General features: G+C 53.1%; 1 protein-coding gene across 1 annotated transcript; it reads right to left on the minus strand.

Moving 5' to 3' along the window:
• Nucleotides 1–977: 977 nt before the first annotated feature.
• Nucleotides 978–9,192, minus strand: AQP8 (aquaporin 8; the record flags this gene model as incomplete). Its single annotated transcript, XM_082644525.1, has 5 exons — nt 978–1,026; nt 2,241–2,375; nt 3,861–4,075; nt 6,141–6,267; nt 8,951–9,192. 5 exons carry the CDS (start codon nt 9,190–9,192, stop codon nt 978–980), a joined length of 768 nt encoding a protein of 255 aa, XP_082500651.1.
• Nucleotides 9,193–9,496: the final 304 nt, after the last annotated feature.

The following is a 9,496-nucleotide window of genomic DNA, read 5'->3' on the forward strand; positions in this document are numbered from 1 at the left end:
CTTCAGAACGTGTCTTTTTATTCTTTTTTATACTTAGTTATTCACTATACTCATATCTTCCATCTAAATGCCTCTGTCTCTCCAGACCTGTATTAGGCCACATTATATATTTCCTTGGGAAATCCTTGCAGCTCTGGTCCACCCCCATACCCACATGCATCCCCAGCTGGAGTGCCATGAGTGGGTCAGTCCATGTCCTGGATAGCTTTGGGCACTAAACCATGCCCTGGAGTCTGCATTGGGCTTTTCAGCAGGGTCTGAGGTCTGTGATCTGGAACTGATTCTGACCAGAGTCCAAACTGGACTCCAGAATGCACTCTGAGCTCCAGACAGAGCTCCCTTGGCTCTGGCTGAGAGGGAGATGGGCTTTGGGTTGGTCTGCACTCTAAGTACCTGCCTTGACCCTGGACTCTAAGCTGGGCTCGAGCTAATTAGACTCTGGACAGCTAAAGCTCAACCCAGACTTTTGCTTCCCCCCAGTGGTGTCCATTTCTGAAAGGAAAGGCCAGCCAGTGGGCACACGGAAGGAAACATTGGACTATTTATTGCAAAGCTAGATTGACAGCACAGGCCGCAAGGAAACAGACCGAAGAAGGGCCTTCTATAACAGAGGAATCGGGGAACAAGAAAAGGAGAAAGGGGATGAGGGAAGTGAGCGCAGACACATAAACGGCCACTTCTTCCACCCATTCTTCTGCTCCTGGGACCTTCCCTGTCAAGAAAAGCTCTTCTGTCATGCTTGTTTCTATCTGTCTCTGGGCATTGCTGGCAACACATTCCCCAGGCTGAGGTCTCTGATGAGCACAAAGGAATTCAAAGGAACTAGCACATCTGAAAAGCCAGACCCAAGTCAGGAGAAGCGTATCAATCACTTCTCAGAGCTCTGCCCCGGCAGGAAATGCAGACCTGTCTGGTCTGCAGTCCAGGACAGGTCCACTGAGGGCCCCTAGGGCGGCAGGAATTCCACCATCACAGCTTCACTGCCCCTTTAGTATTAGGCGAGTTTTCCCATCTCCAATGAAGAACCTACAAAAATGGTGGCCCAGTGAGGTCTCTGCATCTCCGGGAGAGACCCAACCCTCCATCAAATGTCTCCAGGCCCAGAATTCTCCAGAGAGATGCCATCCTGAGCCTCTCCAGCCTCAACAGCCAGATCTCCTTGGGGAGAGGGAGAAACTCTTTCCTGTTGGGTCTCTCACCCTTTTCCTGAAGATCCCCATCTCTACCATTCTGAAAGCATCAGATGCTTTTCACTAATCCATAGGCTAAGCCAGGACTGCAGTTAGGCAGCGATGCAAGCAGTCTAGATCAGCTCAGCCCAGTGCCTGTCCTCGTCCAGACGGCGGGCACTGTACCTACTTGTATCCCTGCACAACCTGGAGCAGAAAGAGGACACTCTGGATCCTTGAGGTTCACAAGAAGAGAGCTGGAGAAGCAGTCGAGCAGATATTATCCTTCTGATAACACTATCAACCTTATTACCCATTGCCCAGCTCCAGGGAGCACTGCTCACATTGTGTCTTATTGGCATCTCATGACATGCATGCTCTTGGGGACACCACTAACATGGTGTTCTATGTGGATAGGGTCCCTGGAGTTGTACAACACCCCTGTGGGGAGCTATTCCTCCCCTACTTTCAGTCCATACAGTTGTTCAGATGAGGCTGACCTCACCCCAACTCCAGGATAAGATTCATGCTCCAGACATAGCCAATAAGAGTGCCTGGCCCCATGGCTACAGAGATCGATTCAGAGGTAGACATGGCCCAAGCTGGACCAGTCCAACTCAGAGAACAGCAGAGCCAGGACCTTTGTAAGAGCTGTTGTTCTGTTTCCTCTGTTTCCAGCTATTAAGCTGCTAGGATGTAAGTCTGGAGTGCCTGGTGGGCATCTTTGCCTCTACTGGAGAGCCTATCTAAGCATGAAATCTACCCGGAGGACAGTAGAGCCTAAAAAGACCAAGCCCTGAAGACACTGTCTGAGCTCCCACCAAAGCCAGGGCCACTTGTGAACTTTTCAATTATGGGAGCCAATGAGTTCCCCTTTATGATGAAAGCTGTGTTCAGATAGATTTCTGTCACTTGCCACCAAAGGTCCCAGAGCCATCATCTTTGCCTCTGAAGAAGGCTTCCTCCTCTCTTCTCCAAACCCAAGCGAGACCCTAGCCCTCTAGACCTGGATGTTCTAGGAACTGTCACCATGCCCACCAGATGGGCCATGACCCTGTGTCACATTTCTACCTGATGAGCACTCCTACAAGCAGGCTGGCCAGGAGTGGGCCCAGCCAGTAGATCCAGTGGAAGTCCCAATGGTTGGCCACCACAGCCGGTCCAAAGGCACGGGCAGGATTCATGCAGGCTCCAGACACAGCTTCCCTGCAAACACCCAGCCACAATGGTCGGCAGAATCTCAGCCAAGGAGCCCCGACTCACCCAAGTTCATTTCCCCAAGTAGGCCTAAGTCACACGCTACCCAGAAACCCCCTCTAAGCTACCATATCATGGCAGTGTGGGAGGTTCCAAAGTGAAAGGCTTGACCCCCTCCCCGGAGTCCTCCCTACAGTCTGCCACTGCCCACACACCCTTCTAGAAGAATGGGCAAGTAGTGCCTGTTCAGTGATGGCAGGAAGGAAAATGGATCTACTCCTCCTCCAGAGTTGATAAGGCAAAGTAAGCAGTTTTCAGCTATATGAACTCTGGGGTCAAGCAGACCTAGATTCAAAACCCAGCCCAGCCATTTCTAGCTATAACCTTTGTTTAACCTCTCTGTGTTTCAGCTGAGAGGAAAGTACATATCTCATAGGTTGTTGTCAGGAGTGAATGAGGAAACGCATATAGAGCCCATGTTTCTCCTATAATTCATGTGCAAGTGCTAACTCTAATCTAGCTGACCTGGTTGAGGCCTTTGTTGCACCACAAGCTAGGGACCCAGCATCTCCCAAAGAGGGACTGTCCCCCAACAGCACCTCTCTAGTCCCAGTGTCTGTACCCTTGCCCCATTCGCTCAAGCTGGGGTCCTCACTCAGGCCTCACCCCTCACAGGCCCCACCTGTGGCCAGCAGCCAAAGCCAACTGGATGAGTCAGTAGGCTTGTAAGTGAACCAAAAGCCACTAGGAGGCATCAAAGCACTGCCACAGCTCTGCACATGCATTTCCCCAGACTCCACCTCCCAGAGGATGACTTAGGGCTGGAGGCAGAGGAGAGAAAGGCTACACTTGATCCTGTGTCCAAGAGGAAAGGAAGGAGTTGGCCTGTAGGAAGGAGCTCCCTCATCCCCTATATTTAGCAGGGGCCCTTGTCCCAGATCTCTCATTTAATTTGCCACTTCCCAATGACCTTAAATAAGTCACTTGTGTCCTCTCTGAGCCCCAGTTTCCTCATATATAAAAGGGAAGAAATAATCCTTTGTCTCCTTAATCCCTTCCCAAGCCTACTGAGAGGCTCTAGATAAACGAGACAATGGGTGTGGAAGCTCTTTTAAGTCTGAGGCTAAAACCTGGCTGCCTGCTGGCAGGATAAACACAGTCCACAGAAATGGTTTATTGATACTACAAAAAGTAGAAAATTCACATAAAAATCCAGTCTTCTGACTTCCCTAGAATGAAATTAGAAGGGTCACCCCAAGCCCATATTCCCACACAGCGATAACTTATCAGAGGTGCGTGGTGGTGGCCTCCTTAGATGCCACAGTCCCCACCATTCCCTGTTGTCTGCCTCCTGCCAGCCCACTTCCCCCGTTTACATTACCTGTGTGGCTTCTATTGGTAACCCTCAGGTAAGCTCAGCAGACCTGCCCTCCTCCAGGGGCGAGCCTCGGCCCAGGGCTGAGCACTGTGGTCCCACAGCCAAGGGGCACTCACCCTGCTAGGATGTCCACGGTGACAGAGAAGCCGATGGAGAATGGGGCCAGAGGACCCTGAGTCTTCTCGTTTATGGTGCCCATGCATACAGCCAGTGCCAGCAGTGTCGTTAGGATGATCTCTGCCACCACTGCCCCCGTCACCTGCCTGGGCTCCTGGACTGTCACGAAGGCTGCCCCAGACGCGTTCCAGAACCTCTCCTCGGAACTCACCGCCTGCAGAGAGCAGTGCTCAGCCTCGTGTTGGGGGTGGAGAGACAGCTGGGAGCTGACAGGAGGGGCCCCATCCCTTTGAGCCAGGGGAGGGTCCTGTCCAATGTGCAGTCAGACATATCTGGACCCACATCCCAGCTCCACCAGTTCCTACTGTGCGGCTTTGCCTGAGCTACTGGACTTCCCTAAGCCTCATATTGCTCTTCTGTAAATGGGGATAACCCAGCGGTGGCTCCCGGTATTGTAGGCCTGAAGGGTATGTAACTTATATGACCCTCTTTGAGAAAGAATACTAAAATACCTTATTTTTACAAACTTTGCAAACACATATACCCAGGTAAACACATTACCAGCCCCCTAAAAGGCCCCTTCGAAGGGATGAGAAGAGCCCTGAAGCTTAAGCCCCACTGGCTTCCCAGGAAATCGGCCTTGGGGTCATCACGACACCTGGGGAGGGAAGACTGCAGTGCAGACAAGCTTCTGGACCCGGGACTCAAATCCAGGCTCAGCTGTTCCCCAGCTCATTTGAACTTGGGCAAATTATTGCCTTCTCTGTGCCTCTGCTTCCGCCTCCGTGAAGTAGGCGTGGTCATGGTAACAGCCCTGGGCCCAGGTGGGGAGTGCTCTTTAAGGACTGATGCAGGCTTCTAGTCAAGTTGAAGATTAAATGAGAGGATTCTACCAAGTGCTCGGGGAGGGGGGAGGGCACCCAGTGAATGACCACTGCTGCCCCACACTGGTCTCCATCATGTTGGACAAGTTTACAAGTGACCAGGCCTGAGGGAGAGTCACACCACTGCTTTCCATTGGGAATCAGAGCAGCAAGGTCCGGGCCCCGTTCTAAACAGACAGGGGAGCAGGGCCTCAAATGGGGGCACAGGGAGACCAGGGCAGGGACGACAGCAAGATGGGATTCGAGACCAAAGTCTGCAATGGGCAGCGCTTAGAGCCACAGACCAAACCCCAGGCAAGCTAACAGGGTGTCCCCTTCACCCCTTCTCACCTCCCCACTCCCTCCAATCCCACCCCCAACACAAGCCAAGCAAGGCTTCCAATTTGAAGGGTCCCTGGCTGAGACTTCAGAACAGCAGGAAGGAAAGAGAGAGAAGGAAAGAAGGAAAAAAGGAAGTCAGGCAGGCAAAGAGGGAGGAGGGAAGTCCTTCCGTGGAGTTACGTGTAGAGCTATAGAAATTCTGTGGCTGACAGGAAGAGCTAGCCTTCCTACCGGAATGGGAGGATTCCAGTAATTTGAGCATTAACTCCCATTAAAGGTAGAGTAACTCAGTTTAAAGGCAGGCAAACTGGAGAACACACAGAGAAGTTAGTTCAGGAGTTTCTCAAGAATAACCCTGTATATCCTGTACCCTCAGACAGTGCTTAGTGAGATGTTTGTAGCATGAATGAAGTGAATGAATGACTGAATGAAAAAAACAGAATTGTCTAAATCTAGAAATGGACTCAGGAACAGAAAACTTGAGTCCTGAATTCTGCTTCCTGGTCTGTCTAGGGAGGGCTGTGTCCAGACACAGACAGAACAGGGTGGGTTTGGAGGAAACCAAAGGCCCTTTGACTGTCCCCTCCGAGGTAGAAAGGTCCACCCAATCCCATTGGAGACAACAGGAAAAGAACTGGACAGGACTTCCCTGGTGGTGCAGTGTTAAGAATCCGCCTGACAATGCAGGGGACACAGGTTCGAGCCCTGCTCCAGGAAGATCCCACGTGCCTCGGAGCAACTAAGCCCGTGCGCCACAACTACTGAGCCTGTGCTCTAGAGCCCGCGAGCCACAACTACTGAGCCCGCGCGCCTAGAGCCTGTGCTCCACAACAAGAGAAGCCACCGCAATGAGAAGCCCGCGCACTGCTATGACACTGCAATGAAGAGTAGCCCCCGCTCACCCCGCAACTAGAGAAAGCCCATGCGCAACAATGAAGACCCAATGCAGCCAATCAATCAACCAATCAATTTTTAAAAAAAGAATTGGACAGTCCCCACTCCCTGCCCCTCACCCACCCCAGCAGCCCCGTCAGAGCAAAAGCCCCCAGCCCAGCCCCCTGGGGGATCACCCACCTTGGCCAAGGCGGCCCCGATCAGCCCCCCACACAGCTGGGAGATCCAGTAGGGAAGGAGCATCATCAGGTGGAGGCCTCCGACCAGCATGGCTGCCAGGGACACTGCAGGGTTGAAGTGTCCACCACTGTCACCCACAAAAGCAGAAGGAGTCGTGAGGCCAAGGCCCAGGCACTGGGTCCCAGCAGCCCCACCGCCTCCCCAGATGGCCTTGCGGGGCCAGAGTCCGTCAAGGGCAGCCCAGGTAGAAAACAGGCACCAAGTTACGCCCACTTTCCCCGAGGTGCCGAGTGGTGGGGGAGAGCCTGGGAGGGGAGGGCAGCACCATTCCTGTCCTACACCCAGACCCCAGGGTGGCGCAGACAAGAATACGGTGGGAAACTGTCCCTCAGCTCTTTCCACACCCCCTAAGAGCTGCGTCCAGCCCTTCAGAGCCGTGGCCACGGGTCAGAATGAGACCCCAGGCTTCAAACTCACAGCCCAAGACAGGTATCCTGGCCTCCCCTTAGAAGAAACCAGGCCCTGAACAACAGCTCCTGATTGGCTGAACTCAACCAATAAAAATTTTTATTGGTGGAACTCAGCCAGTAAAATTCCTACTTTTGGTCTGAAAGTGTGACTAGTGTTGCCTGTAAAATTGAGATTAGAGGTTCCTGGAAATGGCACTGGGGATCAGGATCGAGGTTAGAGGTTCATGGTTAAGTTGGGATTGGGATCTGGAGTTTGGGATGTGAAGGGGATTAGACAAAGTCGAACCTAGGTCAAAGGGCTGGTTCAAGTTGGCTGGTCCTTCCAGAGGTCATGGGCCAAGAGCCTTCCTTTTCACCAAGATGCTCAACCAGTCCAAGCCCCGGAGCCTAGAGGGCCCCCCAGTGCCCTGCTACCCCCATTGGCATCCTATCCAGTCCCACTCAGATGAAGGAACTATCCTGAGAGGTTGGCTCACCAATACCCCTGGTGCCTGGGATGACACACCCAATAAGAGGGACAGCGACCCCAAGGCCCCCCCATGTCAACCCAGATGTTTACAGCCCACCAATGGGCCTGCCCACCCAATGGACACAATGGAGCTGAGACTGGACAGAGGACCCTGGCTCTGGACACAGGGACTTTGTCCAACATGCTGACGTTTCAGGACCAGCTGCCCCAACTTGTCCGGTGCAGCTCTGTGCACAGGCCCTTGGGTGAGCTTCCTGCAGGATCAGGAAGCACCAGCTCATCTCAGACTTGACCGGCGGGGAGAGGGGCAGCCAGGCTTACTTGGCCTCAATTCAGGTCCATGACCAAGCTTAGCCTGGGCTCTGCCAAAGCAGAGAGGTGAAGGTGGAGGTGGGGCGGCCTCCTGCAGGAGGGAGACTTAGAACCCTCTCGGCCGTCAGCCTCGCCACCAGGTCCCCCAGCCCAAACGGGGAGAGACACTGTCACTCAGAGTGTGGCTCGACCAGGAGAGGGCTGGGACACTTCACACTCATTAACAGTAAAACAATCAAGACACCTTCTTAGTTTACTCATCCATGGTTTGCTCAACAAATACTTATTGAAGACCTACTCTGGTGCTAGGTGCTGTGTCGGGCGCTCCAATAACCTCAGAGTCAGTGCCGAGCACACGGTAGGTACTGAATAAATATTTCTTGACAAAAAACAGATGGCTGAATAAAAGGCTGGCATTCCAGATAGGCAGTCTCCTGCAGCGCAAAGCGATGTTCTCTCCTGCCAGCTGGCCTGGGTTCAAACCCTAGCTCTGCCACCGAAGAGCTGTATGACCGTGGGCAACTTATATAACCTCTCTGTGCCTCAGTGATCCCTACCTCATAAAGGCTGCTGCAAAGATAATTAATACATGTTCATATACAGTACTAGCATATAGTTAGTACTCAATAAATATCAGCTATTATCATCCCCTTTTATTCCACTGAACATAGAGAGGTTCAGCTAATTGCCCTGGTCACCCAGCTAAGCAGTGACAAAGGTTGCCTTCAACCCCAGACCCATCATCGAACAGAAGACTCTGTGTTTTTCATCCCACCTGCAGCTTCCCTTAGATATTTAAAGAGAAATGTTAAAGTTCTCTTTCCATTCTGTTTTTCTAGGAAACAGTATTTCAATTTCCTTACTCAGATCCATTTTCTGTGTGAGATTAAATACAGACCAACCAGGTTCTAGAGGCCCCTGCCAGACACTCCATCCAAGACGTGTCATTGCAGTTGGTTCTCCTGAGAGCCCACGACCTCCCGGTGGAGCTCCTGTCCAGGGGAGGGCTATGCAAGGGGAACCCTTCAGGCCTCCCTGCCCCACCGGTGGGTTCTTCTGCATAACTCTGCCTTACCCTAGGCTGGAGCAAAACCCCATCCTAAAGGTAACAATAACACAGCAACCAACAGTGATTGAGCACTTACTATGGACTAAGCTCTTCACATCGTTTCATCCTCGTGCCTCCCCCAGGAGATGCTGGGTTTAGGACAGACAGCTTGGGTTTGCCTCCTGGCTCTGCCATGGGACTCTGGACGAGTTACCCGGCCTCTCTCCTTCATGTGTTGGCTTGAGAAATAAGATTTAGAAAATACTCCCACTGTTCCCATTTCATAGATGGGAAGTTTGGGTTTGGGGAGTGGCTTAGTCAAAGCCACAGAGCTCACAGGCTGAAGAGCCAGGATTCAAACCCAAGCAGCCTGACCCCTCCCCCAACCCACATTTTACCCACACTGCTTTCGGGATCCTGGGCATGTGCCCGGGGTCCCTGCCCACAGCTCTGCTCCCTGCCCCTGGCTCCCCAGGTTGGCACGAGGCGGAGTGCTCAGAGCTGTTCCCACCTGATACTCCCCAGCGTGGCGATGACCAAGCCCAGGGCCAGCCCATGGGCCAGTGCCGGCTGCAGCAGCCCAGTGTCGGTCCCGTTCTCGATGACCGACAGGCAGCCGATGAAGATGAACAGGGCAGAGCCCAGCAGTTCAACCAGGCAGGGCTGCACAAACTGCTCGTACCAGCACGCACGCCACCTGCCCCCATCGCTGGGCTCCTTCACCTTGACGCCACCAAACTCCAGGTCACACATGGATGCAGCTGCCTGAAGTGGGGGAAACGGAGGGGGACACAGATGGGAGGAGAGCCCAGAAAGAAGCCCCCCAGTGCCCCAATCTTGAATTAATTCTCAGCAACCGCTTGGATGGCCAGGCTGCAGAGGAAGAGGCCAGCAGTGTACTCACCTCTGCAGACATCAGGGCGGAGGTGACTCAGGACGGGACTCTGGCCTGTGCTGGCTGGAAAACCCGCACCTGCTCTCCCAGACAGGACACTCTTATCTCCAGGACGGGGGCTGCCAGCCCACTACAGGCTCTGCCCCTTTTAAAGGGCTACAG

The sequence above is a fragment of the Mesoplodon mirus genome (genome assembly GCF_964341445.2).
Source record: "Mesoplodon mirus genome assembly, chromosome: 15".
NCBI lineage: Eukaryota > Metazoa > Chordata > Mammalia > Artiodactyla > Ziphiidae > Mesoplodon > Mesoplodon mirus.